The sequence below is a fragment of the Podarcis pityusensis genome (genome assembly GCF_964106645.2).
Source record: "Podarcis pityusensis genome assembly, chromosome: 4".
Classification (NCBI taxonomy): Eukaryota; Metazoa; Chordata; class Lepidosauria; order Squamata; family Lacertidae; genus Podarcis; species Podarcis pityusensis.
The window spans coordinates 76,023,937-76,047,202 of NC_138027.1; the positions used below are offsets into that span (position 1 = coordinate 76,023,937).

Below are 23,266 nucleotides of genomic sequence, written 5' to 3' on the forward strand. Positions count from 1 at the left end.
TCACCTAGCCCAGCCGGCCAGGAGGCACCCATGCCGCTTCCATTGCCCTGCTTGCGCAGAGGGGTGAAACGTAAGGAGGGGAGGCAGAGATTTGGGGTGTCTAAGTTCTTATGCTGGGGGAGAAACCGGAAGGGGGCACTCCCAGAATCTGCAAGTGACTAAGACGGACATGAATTTTGGGGTTCTGCACTGTAAATAGTTTGCACCAATAAAAATCTGCAAAGCCAGGTTGGAGTCCTGCCTGGTTACTCGTGAGCAACTACTTCCACACCTGTCAATAACCTTTAACTGCAATGGTTAGATTCTTCCCTGCAAAACCCTCAGGTCTGAATGTCTACAACTTGGGTAACTCTTGCCTTCATTAGTTCCTAATTATGGCAACAGAACTGGCTGCAGCTTTGGACAACACATTGAGCCAAGCTCAGCACAGTGCAGGAGTAAAATAGACTGGGGGGGGAGGGGGAGGTACAAACAGCTACAAGCCTGCCTGCTTGTGTAGTGCCAGTAAGCTACACTTTGGCTTACCATGACATGCAAGCCAGACAACGGGGGGGGGGGGGGAGAGGAGATTTGGAGGACCTTAGAAATCCAGAGTGTGTGTGAAATACCAACAGACAACTTTGAATTATTCTGCAAATCAGCCAAATCCTGAAAGGAAGTTGAACTCTCTTCTTCTGCAACGAAGAAAATTCTGCAAGTCAACCTTCTCTCTTCTTCTGCCAAGGGAGTCACACTTGATAACCTCGCTGGCCTTTGCAGCAACATGAGACAAATGGGATAAGCTCTCGTATGCCATCTATCCATCATGGTCTGGGGACACCCACTGCCCAGAACGGAACTGGAGCACACACCTGCCAACAGAGCAAGACCCCATTTAACACAAAGCCCCAGGAACCAGGCGTTCCAGTTTTTATATTACTATCATTTCCAGGAACTCCATCATGTACTCTCCCAGGGGGTTCAGGTTTGAAATTTCAGAACCTTTGAAGCTGGCTGTCCTGCCCCGTTTACTGCCTGGGATTTGAAATTAGATTTCCTTAAAATATTCCCTCTTTCCACATCCAAGGGTCGCTCTGGATCACACTTGCTTCTGTTGCTCTGAAAAGCCCCTTGGCCTCCTTCACAGTGACGTCCCTCTGTTATATAATGTAATGCCTTGGTGAACCCAAGCTGGGCCCGATTTAGCCCTTTCAGTTAGGCATGGTGAATATTCTTACACCTCAGGCTCCCTCCTGGTATCAGTGCCAAGATGGCATCCCTTTTCAGTTAGCTGTAGATTTCCTCCGGTGCTGTCAGAACGGACAAAATCTCTTTGGGCTGCAGAAGAGCAAGGCTGGAGGTTGGGGTGGAATACAAGCATTCAGCCCGTAGCTCAACTGTCCCATAAACTGATTTGAGAGGAGCTCAGGAGACGAAGCCAGAAGGTGACATACCAGGTATGTCGCTGAGAATTTGTAAAGGCTTGGTGTGTGAGGGAAAACTAAAAGTAAGAACTGTTCGACGGTGGAACGGACTCCCTTGGGACGTTGTGGACTCTCCTTCCTTGGAGGTTTTTAAGCAGAGCTTGGCTGGCCTCCTGTCATGGATGCTTTCGTTGAGATTCCTGGACTGGACCACCCTTGGGGTCCCTTCAAGTTCTACAGTTCTACAATTCTAAAAGCACACTCCCTGATTCTCGTTACATGTGAGATGAGCTATTTATCTTACCACCTACATTAAGTCCCATTTAGTTTCACAGGACTTGCTCCCTGGTGTGTGTGTGTGTGTGTGTGTGTGTGTGTGTGTGTGTGTGTAGGATTCCAGACTGAGCTACAATCTGGAAAACATCCTTAAGGTGCCTTAGGCAAGCTTCTTTCTCCCAGCCTTCATACATACACACCCCATATCTGTAATATGGATGTAATAATACTATTTGAAGTTTTGGGGGGGGTTACTCTAAATGCCACCTGAGGTGCCTCACATAGCCCTGTAATTCTTGGTTGTCAAACTGAGGTTTCACTTAACAGAATAGGCGGCATCGCTGGCTGTTGTGGAGAGGTCAATGAATGTTTTTAGAGAGGAATTTCAAAGGGAAGCCCCAGAGTGCAGTGGCGTAGCATGTCTTAATAGCGCCTGGGACATAGCTGTCAAGCGTCCCTTATTTGGCGGGACAGTCCCTTATCCCAGCGCCATGTCCCACTGCTGTCCCTTATTGATTATGTCCCTTAAATTTCCCGGCTTTCAAAGGAAGCAGCTCCTCTCCCTCCCTCCCTCCCTGCCAGCCAACTCCAACTGTGTTGCTCACCCAATAAGGAGTCTAAGAACGACTGGAGGTTGGAGCTTGCATGCCTTGTGCCGATCAAATCGGCCGCGTTTGCACAGTGCTTCCCAGTGGAGAGGTGACGGTGGTTTTCCTTGCTGCATCCCCTTTGCCGGGTTGCTGCGCTGTGGGAACCACCGCTTGAGGCTTCGTTTGGCTTCTGGTTGACTAAAATCCCTTATTTTGGCTGCTGATCCCTTATTTTCGAGGCTGCTGGTCCCTTATTTTCAAATCTGCAAGTTGACAGCTATGGCCCGGGATGGTTTCCCCAGGGGGCATGGAGGGCAACATGAGGAGGATGTGGCCCAATTGGAGGAGCACAAGACTGTTGCTTCTTCCTCATTCCCTGCCAGCCCCACGCTGCTTTGTGAGGCTGGGATGTGGGAATGGACTCACGAAGCATTGAGGGGCTGATAGGGACCAGGTGAGGAGCAAAGTGCTCCTTCGAAGAAACTGCGCCTGAGCAATGGCACCCCTCAGCCTGCCCACGCTACGCTTCTGCCGGAGTGAAACTGCTACATCACAAGTACTGAAGACATTCGCTCCAATTCATTTGGGTCTGAATAAAGACAATGATTTGCAGGCATAAATTCACTCAGCACTACCAAGTCGGTTTCTTTCATGGCCTATCATCGCTATCCTAAAGGGTCCCTGTCCTTATCCGGCCTACAGTGTAGCTCGAATTTGAACGGTTCCTATCTGTGTTTCTGGCATTCCATTTCCCTCTGACCCCACTGCATACAGCTCCCCTTCCAATGCCCACCCCACACCTCTTTCCACATCCAAGGGTCACTCTGGGTCACACCTGCTCCTGTTGCTCTGAAAAGCCCCTTGGCCTCCTTGATGCTGACATCCCTCTGTTATGTAATGCATGCTGGCATTGGCACACCCAAGCTGGGGCAGATTTAGCCCTTTCAGTTAGGCATGGTGACTCTTCTTACACCCCAAGCCCTTTCAGTTATCCAAGGGTCGCTCTGGGTCGCTCTTGCTTCTGTTGCTCTGAAAATTCCCTTGGCCTCCTGTACAGTGACATCCCTCTGTTACATAATGTAATGCCTTGGTGAACCCAAGCTGGGCCCAATTTAGCCCTTTCAGTTAGGAACGGTGACCATTCTTACATCTCAGGCTCCCTCCCGGTATCAGTGCCAAGCTGGCCTCCCTTTTCAGTTAGCTGCAGATTTCCATGGGAGCTGTCAGAACTGAGAAAAACTTTTTGGAAATTTGGAACAGAATGAACTTGTCTTTGTTAGGATGAATATCAGTTATTAAGATGAATGTACTGCCAAAAATGTTGTTTTTATTCCAAGCAATCCTGGTAACAAGCAATATGGGATGCTTCAAAGACTGGCAAAAGGATATTTCAAAATTTGTATGGCAGGGCAAGAAGCTATGAATAAAGTATAAATTATTAACAGATATTAAAGATAGAGGAGGCTTCTCCCTGCCTGATCTGAAATTACAGTGGTACCTCAGGTTAAGTACTTAATTCGTTCCGGAGGTCCGTTCTTAACCTGAAACTGTACTTAACCTGAAGCACCACTTTAGCTAATGGGGCCTCCTGCTGCTGCTGCGTCGCCGGAGCACAATTTCTGTTCTCATCCTGAAGCAAAGTTCTTAACCCGAGGTAATATTTCTGGGTTAGCGGAGTCTGTAACCTGAAGCGTATGTAACCCGAGGTACCACTGTATATTACGAAGCCTCCTGTATTTGCTGGATCAGGGAATGGATAAAATTTAAAAATATAGATTTATTAGATTTGGAAGGCCATGACAATAGATTTGGCTGACATGTGTACTTATGGTATGAAAAGGCAAGAGTACATCAAAGCTTTTGAAATCATATTATAAGGAAAGCAGTTTTTAAAGTTTGGGAGAAGTATAAAGGATTATTAGAACAAAAAACACCATGGTGGCTTTCTCTATTAGAGGCAATATCAGGGGGAAAATTAAATATGGACACTAAATGGGCTACATATAGAAAGTTGTTAATTGAATCAGAAAACCAATTAAAATTGAAAGAATTTAACGAAGTTAGAGAGAATGTAACAGATTGATTACAATATTTTCAATTAAATGAAATATTTAAGAATGATAAAAATATAGGATTTCCATATGAAATTTCAACTTTTCAGAGAGAAATAATAGAAAATGATACTTAATTAATATCAAAAATGTATCATCTGTTGCTGGAATGGGAAATGAAAGATGAAGAGGTTAAATCAGTTATCATTAAATGGGCACAAGATGTGGGACACAATATTCAAATGGAGGAATGGGAAAAGCTATGGTAGAATGAGTTAAAATTTACAGCTTGTGTGGCGATTAAAGGAAATTATATGAAAATGATGTATAGATGGTACTGAACTCCAGTCAGTAAAAAACTAAGGAAAGCAAGTGTTGGAAATGTAAAACAACAGAAGGGACATTTTTTCACATGTGGTAGGACTGTAAAATTATAAAGAAATATTGGGAAATGATTTATAATGAAATAAAGAAGATGTTAAAATAACCTTTGTTTAAAAACCAGAAGCTTTCCTATTAGGAATTACAGGAGTGGACTTACCAAGATCACAAAATAATTTATTCATGTATGCAACTACGGCCGCACAGACATTACTAACACAATATTAGAAAGAAGAAGGAGATTGGCAAGTTAAATTAATGGAATATGCTGAAATGCCAAAACTGACAATGAAATTAAAAAGAAAAGACAACAATGAATTTAAGGAAGAATGGAAGATGTTTATTCCATATATACAGAAGCATTGTATACAGGTTAATACATTAGCAGGGTTCGAGGACTACTTGTAATTTTGTTATGAATGGACAATAAGTAACTTAAATGGTTTTCAAATTTAACAATGAACATGAGTTATGTTGATTAATAATGGAACCAAGGAAGGGACTAGGGGGAAGTCAATCTGTTTTGTTTTGTTTTGATTTTGTATTGTTGTTGTCTTTATATTTGTTAGTTTTGGAAAATTAATAAAATGTTATCAAAAGGAAGGAAGGAAGGAAGGAAGGAAGGAAGGAAGGAAGGAAGGAAGGAAGGAAGGAAATAGACAACATCTCTTTGGGCTGCAGAAGAGCTAAAAAAAAAGGCCAGACATTGAGGTGGAAAATGAGCTTTTGGCCCAGAGTATTGAAGACATTCGCTCCAATTCATTTGGGTCTGAATAAAGACAATGGTTTGCAAACGTAAATTCACTTAGCACTAGCAAGCCTATCATGGCTATGTCGCTGTCCTCATCCTGCCTACATTGTAGCTCGAATTTGAACGGTTCCTACCTGTGTTTCTGGCATTTCATTTCCCTCTGACCCCACTGCATCCAGCTCCCCTTCAATTGCTCACCCCACACCCCTGTAACTGAGAATCGCGCCATGTATGTGATGAAATAGACTCTAGTTCAGCACGTCTTGTGCCAGAATAACAAATATGTGGTCCTTTGAGGTGCTTCAGGACTCTCTAGGTTTTTTTGTTCTTGTTTCTCCTCAGAGCAACTGATTCAGCAAATCCATTATTAGCTCCTGATCAAGGCTGCAATCCTAAACCCAATTAACTTTGTGGGTGGGGATGGCTACATGCTATTTAATCCAATGCAGCTGGTTTCTGAGTAGCCAAAGGACTGCACATCACAACACTGGCAACTTGGGACGTGTGCCTCATACAATTCCAGCTGCTACCTGGGAGCAAGCCACATAAAGGTTAGTCCTTTCGCTGCTAATAGGTACCACTCCGGCGGGAAGGCAAACGGCGTTTCTGTGCACTGCTCTGGTTTCGCCAGAAGTGGTTTAGTCATGCTGGCCACATGACCCAGAAGCTGGGTGGGCATGCCCTAAGGTGAAAGACTTCTGGAAAAAGATTTATAATGAGTTGAAAAAGATGTTGAAATATACCTTTATTAAAAAAACAGAAGCCTTTCTACTTGGAATAATAGGTTTGGAATTGCTCAAGAAAGATGTTAGGCTGTTTTTGTATGCCACAACTGCAGAAAGAATTTTGTTAGCTAAATATGGGAAATTACAAGAATTACCAACAGTGGAGGAATGGCAGATGAAGATGATGGACTTTCTGGAGCTGGCTGACCTGACCGGTAGAATCCACAAACAGAAGGAGGAGGATTACCAAGAAGAATGGATGAAATTTAAGGACTACTGGTATTTAGCAAAATATTCTAAGATAATATAAGTAGCATTATTGTGAGTACCAAATTAGCTTAGGACTTAAATGTTTTAAATTTTATAATATTATGGATATAAGTGAAATAGGATAAGAAAGAAATATGTTAATTGATTAAGTTAATTTTATTGGAAATTAGTATTGGGAAACTGCTACAATGAGCTATATGGAAACACAGCTTGAGGGATTTGAGGAAGTCATCTAATAATGGTTATAAAAGTATGATTATAACAGCTAGGATAAATGTTTTTATGTTTGTCTGTTTTTTATATTGTAACGTTTTTTATTTTATGTTTATGTTTGTTATAAATTTGAAAAATTAATAAAAAAAAATTGAGGGGGGGGGGGGAAATGACCCGGAAGCTGTACACCGGGTCCCTCGGCCAATAAAGCGAGATGAACGCCACAACCCCAGAGTCGTCCGTGACTGGACTTAACGGTCAGGGGTACCTTTACCTTTTACCTTTCCTTCAAGGAGTTCATGGTGACATCCCTGGTTCTCCCTCATTGTTCATATTCTTTCTCTTGGAATCCCCTTGTTTCCTTTCCCATGTTCCAATCTGGGAACTCTTAACTTTTCTTCTTCAGGCTCTACCTATCCTCATTCAGCTTTACTATTTGTATATTTTCCTGAATTTCTCTATATCGTTATCACAAATAATTCATTTTTAGAAGTGAGTTCTTTAGTGAGCTTCTTGGTAATTTTTGCCATTAACATTTGTTGACTTGGGCACAAAAATGGCTCCTACTATGTGACTTGCATGTGACACTTCTTTGTTAATGTGTTTCTGTATTTTAAGAATTTCTAAATGGCCTCATTTCAGCAAGAGTGTTTTCCCTAAACCACCTGCTCTCTCTTCTGATTAACTTTCTCCAATAACTTGTTAATTTTGTATTTCCAGACACCAGTTGATTTTATCTCACTTGTCAGTGACAAGTGAGATTTTCCTCAATTTTCCTCACAATTTCCCTCACATAGGCAAAATCAATAATTTCCAGGTACTTCCTTCCTTCTGCACTTGTGAGAAAGAAATCCTTTTTCCACCTATGTCTTTACTTAGCAGATGGGGACTTCCCCATAAACATCTCTGGCCTCAGTCATTTACAAAGTCCATTAAGTTTGATTTTGACCTAGACATTTATCATTTCAGTGTCATTTTCAGTGAATTCTGAATAAAAGGAACACAACTTGCTCATCAGAGGAAAACTGTGAGATATCTGACAGAGAAGTAAAGAACAATGAGTGCTACAGAAGAAGCTGAAGCTTTGAAACTGTTATTTCGGAATCAGTATTCATTTCTAATTTCAAAGGTAGAAGTATTGTCTGCAAAATTTAATACTTGCAAGGACTTTGAAACTTTCAGCTTGTAAATGGATGTGTAGAATCAAACATGCCTTTAAATGGCAAGGCAAAGCTTACAGTTACAGGGGTCAACCCAGCACAAATAAAGGCAGAAACTTCAAATATTGTTAATGTCACTTGAATGTATTAATAAGAAAATGAGAAGAACTGTGAGTCTATGTTTGGGACCCATAGCACAGGTGGGATACAGCAATAATTTAAAATTAACTTGCTTAAGATACCTATGTTCTACTTTTCTTTATATAATTCACGGGGACGCTCAACAGAAATAATTATTATATATATGATAACATTTTTGTATTTCAAAAGTATCTTGTTCCTTTTGCAAAGTCAGTAACTATAGACCATTTTTAGCTATTTCCTTGTGTACTCCCTCACCCTTTTCACATCTAGATTATGTTTACTGCCTCTGATCTTGGGGTATTTGATCTGCTGATGGAGTCCAAGGAACCGCTGACTTCAGTGACTATTGCCGAACGTCTGGGTACCAGTCCCTTTGGGATGGAGAGACTACTAGACGCCTGTGTTGGCTACAAGTTCCTGCAAGTGGAGAGGAAGGACAACCAAAGTATTTATTCTTTATCTGTAAATTTAACCAACACTATAAAGTCAAAATACCATTTAATCTCCCCCCCCCCCCCCAAGTAAGCAGGAGAGATGATCTGTTGGATGTGCTTGTACCTTGTTGTTTACAAATGTCAGTGAGAAAGCTCATTAGCAAATAGGCAGCTACCGCAGGTAACTAAGCAGCTGTAAGGGAACCGGGTGGTGCTGTGGTCTAAACCACTGAGCCTCTTGGGCTTGCTGATCAGAAGGTGCACTCCCTTTGCTCTGTCCAAGCTCCTGTCAACCTTGTAGTAGTGAAAGCATGCCAGTGCAAGCAATTATAAATAGGTATTATTGCAGTGGGAAGATAAATGGCATTACCCTGTGCTCTGACTTCTGTCATGGTATTCCGTTGTGCCAGAAGCGGTTTAGTCATGCTGGCTACTGAGGAGATTTCACCCCTCCCATACACAAGAATCTCCTGATCATCTCCTGATGGTCTCTGCTGACTCTCCAGAGAGCAGGAGGCGTGTCCTGCCTATCTACTTATTCTGCCCAGCAACATATCAGTGTGTGTGTGAGAGAGAGTCAGTCAGTCAGTGTATCGGAGAGAGTGAGAGTGTTAGAGATCCTAGAGATAAGATTGCTGCTAAGAGCAGCTGCAGACTCTCAGTGTAGCATTGATTTATGCTTAGAATATTCAGCTCTGTATATAGCTTTGTATCATAGTTGTAGTTATAGAATAAAAGGAAGATATTTACAGAGCTGCTCTCCGAGTGGTTTATACTCTGCAAGACTCTGCAAAACTCTGCTGCGCAACGACTGTATTATTGAGACAGTGAATCCGGTGCTCTCAGCTCTAAGCTGTGAGTCCACAGCACTGTGACCTGTTCCTGTGGGAAAAGGAGGTCTCTGGCGGTGCTACCCAGCTCGCCTAGCCCAGTCGGGGTTGAGGTGCATGAGTCCAGTTGGCGCACTGGCTCTAGGGCAATGCTGACAGCTACATGACCCGGAAAGCTGTCTGTGGACAAATGCTGGCTCCCACGGCCCGAAAGCGAGAAGAGCTCTGCAACCCCATGGTCACCTTTGACTGGACTTAACCATCCAGGGGTCCTTTACCTTTTTACTTTCTTACTAAGCACCAATGCAGCTCAGGACATTAAGAGTCTGTCCTCCTAACTTAGGTGTTACAATGGAAAAAAGTTGCCTGAAGTTCATATATTTCTAATACTTCACTCCAGATCTCAGAATGGCCACTCCTAGTGGCTGCTTATAGCAGGCATAGGCAAACTTAGCCCTCCAGATGTTTTGGGACTACAACTCCCATGATCCCTAGCTAACAGGACCAGTGGTCAGGGATGATGGAGGGCTGAGTTTGCCTATGCCTGGTTTATAGCATTGGTGACCATGTGGCAGCTTTGCACCCTGAAGTTCCACTGCCAGCAGGTGGAGGCCTAGTCTTTCCATACTTTTCTCTGGAAGAGAAGCTGGAGAATTGCAGTCTCAGTGTTGCACTTTTTTTACAATGCGAGCAGCATGCCATGGAATCATAGAAATGTGTCTTCTGCCTCATTATCCTTGTTTCAAGCATTTTGTCCCTGCAGAATTGGGGAGAGAAAGGGGCTTTGCACAGAGGTGTGAAAACGTTAATCTTTTGTCCCCTTCGTTTTAAGCGCTTTATGGAAATACCAACCTTGCCAATCTCTACCTTGGCAAAAGAAGCCCAAAGACTCAGTATTATTCCTTGAAGTTCAATGCTGAATTTGTCTATACGAGAGCACAGCACCTGGCTGATTCTGTGAGGTGAGGAGAAGGATAGCACTGAAGTGGGGAACTTAATGTCACAGTGCTGTAGGGTTGCCACCTGTCCTGTATAATACAGGATTGTCCTGTAAATGTAAAATGGTAATGGATCCTTCCTCAGTAGGGCTAATTCCAGATGAGCAATCACAAACATTAACCTTCCTGCTGCTCACCCACTGTAAGCCGCAAACAGAATTACAATTGCCTTTCTATTTTGTCAGATATCTTGTACTTGTTCTGTTTGCCTCTTGCTGTGCTCAGTACCTACCGTATTTTTTGCTCTATAAGACTCATCTTTTCCCTCCTAAAAAGTAAGGGGAAATGTGTGTGTGTCTTATGGAGTGAATGCAGGCTGCGCAGCTATCCCAGAAGCCAGAACAGCAAGAGGGATTGCTGCTTTCACTGCGCAGCGATCCCTCTTGCTGTTCTGGCTTCTGAGATTCAGATTTTTTTTTCTTGTTTTCCTCCTCCAAAAACTAGTTGTGTCTTGTGGTCTGGTGCATCTTATAGAGCGAAAAATACTAAGTAGGAGCTGGCAGGACATAGCTACTGTGGGCTGAGCCATTTGAAGCTTAGCACATATTCACGATACTGTATAACCCTTATAGCGAATACTATCTAACGACACCCATTTATTCGTCAAAAGGTTTCGATGTTATTTTCAACAAAATGATTAAAAACAAGACCACTACCATAACAGCTGCTGCAATTAACCATGTTGATAAAATGGCTGTGAATTTAAGGTTGGATTTTGGGTAGTATGCTATAATGCTTTATGTATTGTATTATGATATTTTAGCACTATAGCAAAATATATAAAAAAGGAGCTTTATAGCATTTATCTTATAATACTGTTCCTCACTTTTGTTTACAAACTTTTTTTTACTGATTATTAAAAAATTGATAAAAAGGGTAATAAAATGGTAAAACTCACAGACGTTACAAATAAACAAACCTGTGATTGTTAGACACAGCTTTGACAACAAATGTAATTGTATGAGTAGTAAACTTGGTTTAATTGTTTTGCTGAAGAGGCTGAAATTTAATTCTGTAGTTTTGATGCTCATTCTTTCTTAAAGTAAAACAAATATTCTCTTTCAGGGAAGGAGAGGCTCAGACGTATAGATTAAGTGACATTTCTACAAAAGATTTCTATGAGGCTATGTACAGGTACAGAAAAAATTGTATTTTTGTAGATCTTGTTTATTTATAAAGAATGGGCAAAGCTTTCCCTTTGCAATTTGTGTGAAACCTATTGCTAACTTGTATTCACCTGATGTCTAAAATTAGATTACTTGCTATCAGGTGTTACATTACACAAACTACATAGGAGCCGCGGGAGCTTCGGCCCCGAAATAAAATATTTGAGGGGGCAGGTCCCCCCCCCAGGTTGATGGGCATTCCCATTCAAATGGTGTGTATGCACTGCCTCATGTGATCGGTTATGAGGGGCGGGGCTTACCTGGGCCCCCACTATATTTTATTCAAGTTGGCACCCTAACAGACTAGTTGTGAAGACCCTGCCTTGTTTGCCTCCAGTATTTTCAAATGTTGAAGCAGAACTGCTTCCAGTCATAGCAAATAGCCTTTTCTGAGTCGGGTGAGAGGAACAGCTACAGTAAATGATGTATTATTCATATTAATAGTACTACTACTACTACTAGTAGTAGTAGTATTTAAATTTGAGTATGGATTATGGATACATCCCATCATGATCGGTACAATGGGAAAGAGAAGGATGAGGCCGAAGAAAGGAAAGGAAATCCACACACAACTAAAATGCAACAGCATTATGTGGAATATGGCTCCTGTCTAGAACCATCCTCTGTTCAAAGATATCCCCTCTGTTAACTGATAATGCAGTTCTGAATTACTAGATCAAAGAGCAGCTTGCGAGAATTCATGGAGTTTATGCATGAGATGTGGAGTCTCTGTGGTCGAGATGTGTTGAATGCATTTGATCTCTCTAATTTCCCACTAGTTTGTGATTTGGGAGGTAAGTACCATAAATTCTCACATGTCTTCCTATGCTGGCACTCTGAAATCATAAGGCTGCTGTTGTAGAACAGGAAACATCCCTCAATGACCATGACCCAAGCTCTGAACTATCAGATCCTCAGAACTGCAAAAGTGGTAAATTGAATGACATGACTGAACAGCCACCTATCTGGTGTACTATCTTAGAGCTTTGATATGCACAACATGTTCATTTTTTACCTTTGGTTCTCTCCTTAAGGATGTAGTGGAGCCCTAGCAAAGGAATATATTTCATTGTATCCAAATTCTACAGTGACCATTTTAGACCTACCTGAAGTAGTGGAAACAGGAAAGAAGCATTTTGTCTCCTCAGAGGAACATCGGATTACTTTTCATGAAGGTAAAATGTTATTTTATCCTACAAAGGTTACATCATTTTTCCACTAACAAACAAGACAGCCATGCGCTAAGCAGGGATCGAGAATCAGTGACCCTTTAGTTATGGTTGGACTACAACTCCCATCATTCCTGACCATGCTGACTGGGGCTGATGGGAGTTGGAAACCATGAGAACAGATCTTCCCAGGACTCTTATGTTCAGCTTTCCCTCCTTACAGTAGAAGCACCAGGAGACAGAAGTGCACACCTTATAGCTACAAATTTGAGAAAGATAAAATGAAGTATACTTTCCGTAAGAATAATAATTATTTCACCGGTTCTCTACTTGTTTTATTTCAGGTGATGCTTTTAAAGATCCAATTCCAGAAGCTGACCTGTATATTTTGGTTAGGACCCTACACTGCTTTACAGATGAGAAGTGTGTGCAACTGCTAACCAGACTGCACAGGGCCTGCAAGCCTGGTAGGTGCATGGTGTCAAAGGTGTTTCCTGTGGGAATTAATTCTGATACTAATCTGCTTGGATTTCCCCATGGCCCCTTCCCCTTATGTCTGCATACCACTCTGGCTCAGCTGCATTCCTTTATTTCTTGAGCTTCTGATCCCAGGATACTTGGGCAAAGTAACATACTGCTTCTTAATATGTAATGGTGCATCTTCCATGTCCTATTCTAAAACAGGTGGTGGAGTTCTAGTAGTGGAAATAGTTCTCAATGAAGACAGAACGGGGCCACTAGAAGCTCATATATATGGTTTGGTTATGCTGCTTTGTACTACAGGAAAAGAACGGACCCCATCAGAGTACAATGCGCTCCTCAGTGCCGCCGGCTTCAAGGATATTCAGCAAAAGAAAGCAATCCTCTTTGATGCCATTTTAGGAAGAAAATAACATTGACCAAGAACATTCTATGAGCGCCGTGACTGAATGGATATATTTCAGCCTGATTCTTTGCAGCCATAACTGAACAGACTTACTACCCTTGATCTTAGCCAAAAGGCTGAGAAGTGATGGCACTGAACGTGTTCAACCGCTATACTTTGTTTGGCAAATCCTCGCTATGTGGAAATATTTCCCACCCTTTAGCATTATGGTAGAATTCTAAGAGAAGCTAGGACAATAATAAAAATGGCTACATCTAAACCACTGTTGTATTAGTAGTTGTCATATTTTTTTATAGTAGTGTTTCTTCAGCTGTTTTTAAACTACAACTTCCATCATCCCCAGCTACCAGTGATCAGGGATGATGGGAATTGTAGTTCCAAAACAGCAAGTTGGGAAACACTGATTTATAATTTTATAGAGAGATTTACAGAGAGATCTTGAAGCAGTTTCCTACTTCTAGATGGTATGCTGGTTGGAGCTGATGGGAGCTGAAGTCCAGCAACATTAGGGAGGCCACAAATTCCCCTCCCTCCCCTCCCTGCCCTCCCCTCCCTGTCTTAGAGTATTGGACCAGGGCCACAGGAAGCTCCCATGTGCAAAGTAGAGAAGGTGTGATTTAGTCGGTGATCATCATCTTTGTGGGCTCTGGCTAGACCATTCCTACAAGCCGTAGGTGTGACGTTGACATATGAGAGTGCTGGAGGTGAAATAGTTAAACAGGTTACCCAATCAGAACCCCAGGGGGTGGAGTCAGAGGGACTATAAAACCAGCTTTGGGAGGGGCGAAGGGAGGAGTTCGTTGGGAGTTGGGTGGTTGGTTGGAGTGGGAGTGAGTTGGGATAGAGTCTGTGGGTAGGTTGAGTTAGTGTAGCGAAAGAAGCTGAGTCAGGAACTGTTAGGAGCTAGGAAGACAAGTAAATATCTGAGAGGTGGTTTAGTGAGTGAGAGCAGGTAGCAGAAGTTATAGGTCTGGATAGGCATCCCATGATTGTTATTGACCGATACCGTTTATGAAGCCACACACTTGTTAAACTGCAATAAATAAACAGAAGTTCATGTTCCAATTTAACCCTGACTGGACTCAGTATTGTACCAAGTAGGGCCTGGGTGGTGGCAGTGAGAAATAAAGTGGTGGCACAGGGATAAATAGACGGTGAAATGTCTGGGGGCCCTGTGTGGTAGGTTCCATTGTGGCAGGAAGGACTGCACCCAAACTTGCCTTGACTCTCATGGTGCTTGCCAAATTCCTTTGCTTGCTTGATCCCAGTGAAGACTGAACCAGTACAGCAAATAAGGCACTGCTCTCCATTCAGACAGGCCCCATCCCCTGCCTGCCTGCCTGCCTGCCTTCCTTCTTACTTGCAGGAAGACCAGGGAATGGCAGTGGCTTTCCTGTTCCTCCTACTGGGTCTCAGTATTTTCACCTGCTACAGAGAGGAGGATGGGGACAAAGCTGGAATGAGTTGGCTCTGGCTCCATCAGTCATTGGCTCTGGGTCCACCTCCATTTGGCCTTCCTGCCCCCCACCCTACAAGTTTCAGTGGGCACCAGCCACCTCCTTTGCCATAATGGAAGATGTTATAAACCTCAGCCTTGTGACTGCCTTCACAATATCATTTAAACTGTACAATAGCATACCCTCCAACATTTCTTCAATGAAAATAGGGACATTAAAAATAAATAAATAAATAAATAAATAAATAAATAAATAAATAAATTCCAGTGTGCATGTACACAAAAGCTCATACCAATAACAAACTTAGTTGGTCTCTAAGGTGCTACTGGAAGGATTTTTTTTATTTTGTTTCAACTATGGCAGACCAACACGGCTACCTACCTGTAACTAGAATACAACATTATTTATACCCCACCTATCTGACAGGTTGCCTCAGCCACACTCTGGGCAGCTTCCAACATGCCTAAAAACACAACAAAACATTAAACATTTAAAAACTTCCCTATACATCTTCAGATGTCTTCTAAAGGTTGTATAGTTACTTAACTCCTTGGCTCTGGGTTCGCATAACTTGGGGCTGCCATACACCTGGAATTTCCCAGACATAGCCATTGGAAACAGCGCCTGAGTGGATATTGCTTAAATGTCCATGTAGATTTCGGTTAATTTCCTCAAAAATAGATTGAAAACTTTGGGCAAAACTAAAAAAAAGCGTGGCAATTTTTGTGTCTGTACCCTCCTACGTTTCTCTGATGAAAATGGGGACATCCTAAGGAAAAGCAGGACATTCCAGGATCGTATCAGAAACCAGGACAGCTTCTGTAAATCTGGGACCGTCCTTAGAAAACGGGGACACTTGGAGGGTCTGAGATAGTATTAATGACTCCGCTTCCAATGTGAAGCACCAAAACCACTTAAGACACTCTCAGGACTCTGCTTAGGGGTAGCATGCATATGCCACACACAAAAATACGCAAACAAGTCTACCTGTGGCTGCTAGAGTCAACTGTGGCAACAATGTATTGTAAGAATAGTATAGTGTGGAGGGATGAACCTGAAGATTACTTCGGTAGTTACGCAGCTCAAGCGTCATCCAATTAAAGCAAAAATTCTGTTTCAGTGAAGGGGGGAAAAACCGGATTGGTAAAATATATGGTACTTCACTTCAAGGTAGCTATGAGGCTATGTGCAGATTTAAAAATAGCAATTTGTGGGTCTTGTATTTGAGAGGATGGGCAAAACTTGAATGCTTTTTGTCTGATTAAACATTCCTTGTGAACTCTAGGGAAGAAGGTCCTAATAAAATTATTATCTTACCATACCTGTCAATGAAGGATTGGGTTGCCTTTTGGGGTATACAAAAAAGGGGTGACTTTTTTAGTTAAGAGTCAGTTATCTTATCACCATTGTACTCTTAGGACTGAAACAGTTGGAAAGGGGGGATCTGAGTTTTTGCAATCCTTCTGGCACCAGAGAGTCTAGCTTGACTTTGCACAGGAGCCTCTCTTTAAAAGGTTCCAAGGCCACATACCAGATAGGGGAGGCCAGAAGGAAATATTTACTTTTAAAACAGCTTTATTGTTAGAACCCCTAAGGGAAACTTCTGGAGCAATCAATAAGTCTGTTAGAAATGCTTGAGTTGTGTGACTTTAGGACAAGTCCTCAAGTAACCAACTTCTGAATTGTAAAGGAATATCCTAAATCATAAAGCCTGTCATTGCAGCCTCAATACATGGGATCAACCTGATTACCATATTCTCTCTATAGGTCTTTTTCACCCTTCATGAAGGCAGCATTTAAATAATTGATTGGCACTCCTTAAAGTTCTGCACTAGAATATGCCAAATCATTCATTGTAGTTCTGTTCTGGATGGCTTCCTGATTGTTTGTTTTTTATGTTTTTTATTAGAGATTTCTTAAGTATACAAAAACAGTGTGATGTCTTCTTTCTTCAAGTTACGATTTCTACAATTCAGCTGCATTTGTTATGAGACATTAATGATACAGTGGTACCTCGGGTTAAGAACTTAATTCGTTCTGGAGGTCTGTTCTTAACCTGAAACTGTTCTTAACCTGAGGTACCACTTTAGCTAATGGGGCCTCTCACTTCTGCCGCGTGATTTCTGTTCTCATCCTGAAGCAAAGTTCTTAACCCAAGGTACTATTTCTGGGTTAGCGGAGTCTGTAACCTGAAGCATCTGTAACCTGAGGTACTACTGTACATACAATGTTAGGTTATGAAGAAAAGAGGGGGAAAGAGAGGGAGTGGTGGGCGGGTTGGGGTCAGGTGGTTATGTTTCTATTCTTCTGTTTAGTGTATGTGTGGGGTTTTGTGTCAGCGTTACTTGTATGGGTTTTCTTACTATTCACTTGTTTCCTTGGTGATGAGAGAGGTAGAAGGTGGCCTAGGGTGTGATTGGTTGTCCTTGGGTGGCTGTAGTGAGATTTATTTGTGAGTGTGAGCAGGGTGTGTGACTGTGTATATATTTTTAATCAGGTTATCCAGATTGATTTGTATGCTGTTGGCGAAGTTTTGTTATCTTGTTGGGCTGTGTACGTGATAAAGGGGAGCCATACCGGGGTGAAGGCTTCTTCTATTTGTCCCCGTGTCAGTTTCAGTTTATTGGTTCATTTTTCTAATAGGGCTGTTTCCCATACTACTTGATACCAGTGGTCCACAGTTACTCCTGACAGGTCTCTCCAATGCCTGGCTATGATGATTCTGGCTGCTGAGAGTAGGGTGGCTTCCTGTTTTTTTGTCGGACTTAATACTAAAAATTGTTGCTCTGGTTCTCTCTCACACACACTGCTTTCAGGAAGCGTTCTATGCTTTGTTGCTAGGTGTACACATTAGCCCCAGAGGAGTGGGCACTCACTACAGTGGTACCTCTGGTTACGTACTTAATTCATTCCGGAGGTCCGTACTTAACCTGAAACTGTTCTTAATCTGAAGCACCACTTTAGCCTATGGGGCCTCCTGCTACCTCTGTGCCGCCGGAGCACGATTTCTGTTCTCATCCTGAAGCAAAGTTCTTAACCTGAGGTAATATTTCTGGGTTAGCGGAGTCTGTAACCTGAAGCGTATGTAACCTGAAGCATATGTAACCCGAGGTACCACTGTATACCCTTAAAGCACATTTTAAACATACAGTGGCGTAGCGTGGGTTGTCAGCACCCGGGGCAAGGCAAGTAATTTGCACCCCCTAACCCGTGGATTTGCGCCCCCTAACCCTAACCCCCAGATGTTGCGCCCGGTGCGGCCGGCCCCCCCTGCATCCCCCACCCTACGCCACTGTAAATATATTCTTTTTCCTCAAAGCATGGGGGCAAATCTCTCCCTTGATGCTCAGGTATGAATGTGGCTGTTTGTTCCTGCCATTTTTGGGTTGTTGTTCGGAGGAAATGGGGAAAACCTCCACCCTCTGCAGTGTGGCACAAGGTGGGATACATTAAAAAATACATTTCAAGCTGAATGCTGTGTTTTACGTACTTCGCCTACTGCTGGCAGCACCAGATCTGCAATGGAGAAAAGTTTTGCCCTCCAGATGTTGCCGAACTACAACTCCCATCAGCCCCGGCATGCACGAAGAACGGCCGGGAACGGCGAGAGTTGTAGTTCAGCGCTCCTTTCCGCGCATTCCCCGCACGCTTTCACGCGCTGCTGTGAAAACAGGCTGCTAATATCGCCCGAGTGTGCTGCGTCCGCTCCACTGGGTGGCACGGATGAGCCGCGATGAGATCCTCCTGCGCTGACTCGAGCTGCCGCTAGGGGCCGCTGCGGAAGCGGCGCGAATGAGAACCGGGACCGCGCCGCGCGTCTAATTGGAGAGGCGGCGTGGAAGCCGCCGGGCGCGCGTCACGAAGGGCGTGGCTTTAAAAGAACGATGACAAAAAGATCAGAACGTTCAGAGAGCCGAACAGCCCCAATAAAGGGATCACGTGTTAATCTTTTACCACCACCCCAGTCCTCCCATTAGAAGAGGTGCCAGGAGCCTTGTAGGTATTTTGTGCTTTGATCTGGCGCCGACTCTTGTCTCCTTGTTCTTTTCCAAAACTGCATTCAAAGAACAATAGTCGCAGGTTTAACAATGACTTGTGCTCTGAAGACCCCATTTCAGCACATCGTGTGATCTCCGCCTGCCTGGGTTTTAAGACCCGAGAGTCGCAGCGACGTGTTGCATATTTTCCTGCCCTTTTAACTTCGTTATTTCTTTGCATGGCAAAATAATAATAATATGGCCCGGTCTAATTTTTTTTGCCTGTCGGAACACATTTAATCGCAGCACTTTGTCCAAGCAAACTGACGTCAGCCATCCATAACTCCCGGTTTGGATGAATAGAGCTTTTTGTAGGAAGCAACCTAAACGGTGGGCTCGGTGCTCTTTAAAGAGACAGAAAATGTTATAATTAGTTTGAATTGCTACAGTCCCTTCAGTGATGACTAAACACACTTCATAAAGAAAGCAACTAATTACAGAGATTTCGCTGTACAGGGTAGATGTTGAGTGCATCAAAGGCCAGCCTTCTTAAATCACAGGCTGGCAAAACAATGTTCAGATGTGCAAAACCCTTGCCACATACAGTAGTCTAAAATGTAAAGTGCTTTCTCCTTCAGGTTGCCTTGTGACTTGTCTATCTTTTTTAGTTGAGGGTGCAGCTGCAAAAATGTTTTTGCTAGAACATAATGCAGGGATTGAGGAAACCTATGGACTCCCAGATGTTGTTGAACTTCCAATTTCCAACATTTCCAGCCAACTTAGCAATGGTTGAAGATTATCTCTCTGTAATAAAAACACATAACAACAAGAAGTGAGGAAACAAGTGGGAGGGGTCATGAAATTGTACATCATGTTGTCATAAGTATGGTCATTACATTTGTTTTTCAATAATTTCTGAGCGTCCCAGTATGGTTGTCCACAATTTCCCATAGTTGAAGGAGGACTATGTAGATTTTTTTAACATTGACATCTATTCAAAGGTTTATAGAATAAGCATTCCATAAGCACAATCTGCCAGATTTATTGGTCCCAGAAATCAAATAAATTAAAATGAGAGGTCTTCAAGTGTTTTGATATTATCATTCTAAAACCTCTCCTCCTTTAAAATAACCTCTGCATACCTTGGGGTTTTCACAAGCCTGCTAGCACTTTCCACCTCAAGGATGGTTGTGTTTTGGTTACATGGAGATCCACGTATCAGTTCATTATTAGTACGGTATTTACTCAGATGTAATGTGCACCTTTTTTGGCCAAATTCCATTGTGAAAACTAGATTTGATGGCACATTTTTACTTTTTTGGTTTCAAGATTTTGAAAACTGAGGTGCGCGTGAGAGTCAATGGTGCATTAGATTCGTGTAAATACGGTGTATAGGATAGATCTATTTTAGTTCCCAGTGGTCATCCAGCAGCCTACATACGTTTCTGATCTATAAACTGACACCCCCCCCCAATTCTTTTAAACATGGGGTCTCTGCTTGGTGCTGCTGTGTAGTCACTTTCTGCCATGGCCTATATCGTAAATTTTTGGTACAGTGGTACCTCAGGTTATATACGCTTCAGGTTACATACACTTCAGGTTACAGACTCCGCTAACCCAGAAATAGTGCTTCAGGTTAAGAACTTTGCTTCAGGATGAGAACAGAAATCGTGTTTCGGAGGCGTGGCGGCAGCAGGAGGCCCCATTAGCTAAAGTGGTGCTTCAGGTTAAGAACAGTTTCAGGTTAAGTACGGACCTCCAGAACGAATTAAGTACTTAACCTGAGGTACCACTGTATATGGTAGCACATTTTTCTGATTTGCCTGCTCCCTCCTTCAGAGTGCTAAGAGGTTTTTGCATAGGCAAAGCCAGTCCCCTGCTGAGCTAGGTGGTTTTCAGCTAAGTGACTTAACCAGTTAAGAATTCATTTTTGACTAATGGGCTACTGAAAACCAGAGACTCCAGTCCATTCTCTATGTAGGTAGGGGTGGGGAACCTGCGCTGCCCTCCTGCCCATGTTGTTGGACTACAACTCCCATCATCCCTGTCTATTGGCCATGCTTCCTGGGGCTGATAGGAGTTCAGCAGTGTCTGAAGGAAACGCAGGTTCCTCACCCCAATGTAGGGAACGGCGATTGATGCAACACCTCCTCTTTGCCAGCTCATGGAATCTTCATGAGCTTCAGGCCTTCGATTTAGCTAATTGGGTGGTAAAAATAAATCCGCAGCTATACGCAAATACTATTTATATATTGTCTTGTTGAAATTTTAAGCAGGATTTTATGAATATCCACCGTACTCGTAGAATTGCTCTCTGGTCTCGATGTCAGAAGGCTTTCTGCCAGGCTGAAGCACTTTCAGTACTTTCCTGCTGCAAGTGTGCATTAAGTAAGATGAGCTTTGCTAGCATGTGATGGGGAAACAAAAAACAAAAAATCTGAAAAAGACAAATAGATGAAGCATCTAAAAGCTTAGTGGTGGCCAGAACTGCATGACATCAGGGTGGTTTCTCAGAAGCTCCCATGCCTTAGTTTTAATTACTCGCTGAGATAGCACAGCATTTCGGCCAAGGCTGGGTCACCTTTCTAGCCAATTTGCGACGAGAAGGTCGCAGATGACTATGCAGCTGGTAATGATCTTTCAGATCTTTTATCCTTAAACATTGGAGTGAAAATTAAAGTGGGAAGTGTCCAGCACAGAAACTTCTGCAGCCCTTGCTCTACCATAGTCACACCTCTGGTAGTGCCAAAAAAAGAAAAAGAAAAAGTTGTGTGATGGGTATCCAGTGCCCTTCCAGTCCTCTGATACCCCACCACCACAACCCAAACCCATGAAATGACCTATTTCCTCTATCAGTGGTGGCTCAAGACCGTTCGCTGCTTCAAGAGGCCCTCCCCACCCATTTCCATGGAGAGGTTCTAACTCAGACATTGGCAAACTCGGCCCTCCAGATGTTTTGGGACTACAACTACCATCATCCCTAGCTAACAGGATCAGTGGTCAGGGATGATGGGAATTGTAGTCTCAAAACAGCGGGAGGGCCGAGTTTTCCTATGCCGGTTCTAACCAGACTGTTACTGCAACAGTGGCAACAGAACAGTATCCTCCTGAGGCTAGCAGGCTAGCCTAGAGGGAGCAGGCTAGGTCAGGCACATGGAGCTTCATCCTCCAAAAAACTCACTGCCGCCATTCCCATCCACACTGTATACTTAAATTACATGACTTCCCTCCAAAGAATCCCAAGAACAATAGTCCCCTCCCCCCTCTGTGGAGAGCTACAATTCCCAACACCTTTAACACATCAAAGATTTATTGGGGAAAGCTGTGTGCATTAATGTATGGTTTGGCCAGCGTCGTAGTGATGGCCAGCGTCGTAGTGCAAATCTGCATGTGAATAAAAATATTTATTTTCAAAGGAAAAGGGCATACTATATTTCTTTTGAATGGTGCATGTATTTCATAGAATCATAGAGTTGGAAGGGACCCTGAGGATCATCTAGTCCAACCCCCTGCAGGAATATGCAGCTGTCCCACACGGGGATCAAACCTGCAACCTTGGCATTATCCATACCACACTCCAACCAACTGAGCTATCCAGGATGTTGCAGCAAGAATACACTGTGTGGATTCCTCAGAGATGGTGTCTGCCACTAGCTGCTGATACATCAAATGCCTATGCTAAATTTAAGTACCTTATAAAAATGTGTTCCCTGACTAACTGAGTTGCCTTTTGCTCAGTCACAAGCTTATACAACCCTTGAATTGGTTAACAGTGCAATCCTATGCCTGTCTCCTCAGAAACAAGCCTTTCTGAGTTCAATGGGACTTACTTCCAGGTAGATAAAGGATTGTAGCCTAAAAATAGCAAATCTAATATTAAGACGTGTAAATATATGGAGCCTGAAGAATGTTCCTTGCTGCATTATTGAATCTGAACTAAAAGGTGAGTGGGAACTGATTGTATGTCAAATCGCCCTGCTGAAGAAAACATTTTAAAACCAAGCACCAGCTAAGGGTTTCCTCATTCCTAAAACATCCTGCCTGTGTTTTGCAAGCTGTGTTCCAAAGAAACCGAGGGGTTCCTCAATTAAAAGATCAATAAAGGCAGACAAGCCATTAATAATGCAGGAAATTGATTTATTAGTGTCTTTCTTTTGGCTGGAATAATTCTCCAGGCCTGCACTGCGTGTGACCAGCAAGCCAAACACAAGCCCTTATTTTGGAATTACTCACACAAAGGCGACTCGCATGTTGCAGCAGGAGTGGGGCTTCTGTGCTGGTCCTGGATCCCCAAACTGGCTCTGCCCCAAATGCGTTGAGTGCAAGGGCATCCCAACTGCATGGATCCCCTCTGTATGCTCAGCTGCTCATGCCTAGGGGTTCAT

General features: G+C 43.1%; 1 protein-coding gene across 3 annotated transcripts; it reads left to right on the top strand.

The window, feature by feature from the left end:
• The first annotated feature begins 5,890 nt into the window (after positions 1-5,890).
• LOC308475817 (acetylserotonin O-methyltransferase-like) lies at positions 5,891-14,517 on the top strand. Of its 3 annotated transcripts, none has more exons than XM_081003233.1 (9): positions 5,891-6,003; positions 7,642-7,789; positions 8,235-8,409; positions 10,061-10,190; positions 11,292-11,360; positions 12,068-12,186; positions 12,427-12,567; positions 12,906-13,028; positions 13,246-14,517. In XM_081003233.1, the coding sequence occupies exons 2-9, from the start codon at positions 7,718-7,720 to the stop codon at positions 13,452-13,454; spliced, it is 1,038 nt and encodes a 345-aa protein (XP_080859359.1). In that variant the 5' UTR covers positions 5,891-6,003; positions 7,642-7,717; the 3' UTR covers positions 13,455-14,517. The 3 variants fall into 3 exon arrangements, with proteins under 3 accessions (XP_080859359.1, XP_080859360.1, XP_080859361.1); XM_081003234.1 differs by having other exon boundaries at positions 5,902-6,003; positions 7,630-7,789; XM_081003235.1 differs by lacking the exon at positions 5,891-6,003 and adding an exon at positions 6,206-6,456 and having other exon boundaries at positions 7,630-7,789.
• The last annotated feature ends 8,749 nt before the right edge of the window (positions 14,518-23,266 follow it).

Coding starts and splice junctions, on each gene's coding strand:
- LOC308475817 (XM_081003233.1), top strand. CDS start 7,718: ATGAGTGCTACAGAAGAAGCTGAAGCTTTGAAACTGTTATTTCGGAAT. Junction 8,410..10,060: donor GGAGAGGAAGGACAACCAAA/GTATTTATTCTT, acceptor CTTCGTTTTAAG/CGCTTTATGGAAATACCAAC. Junction 11,361..12,067: donor TTCTATGAGGCTATGTACAG/GTACAGAAAAAA, acceptor CTGAATTACTAG/ATCAAAGAGCAGCTTGCGAG.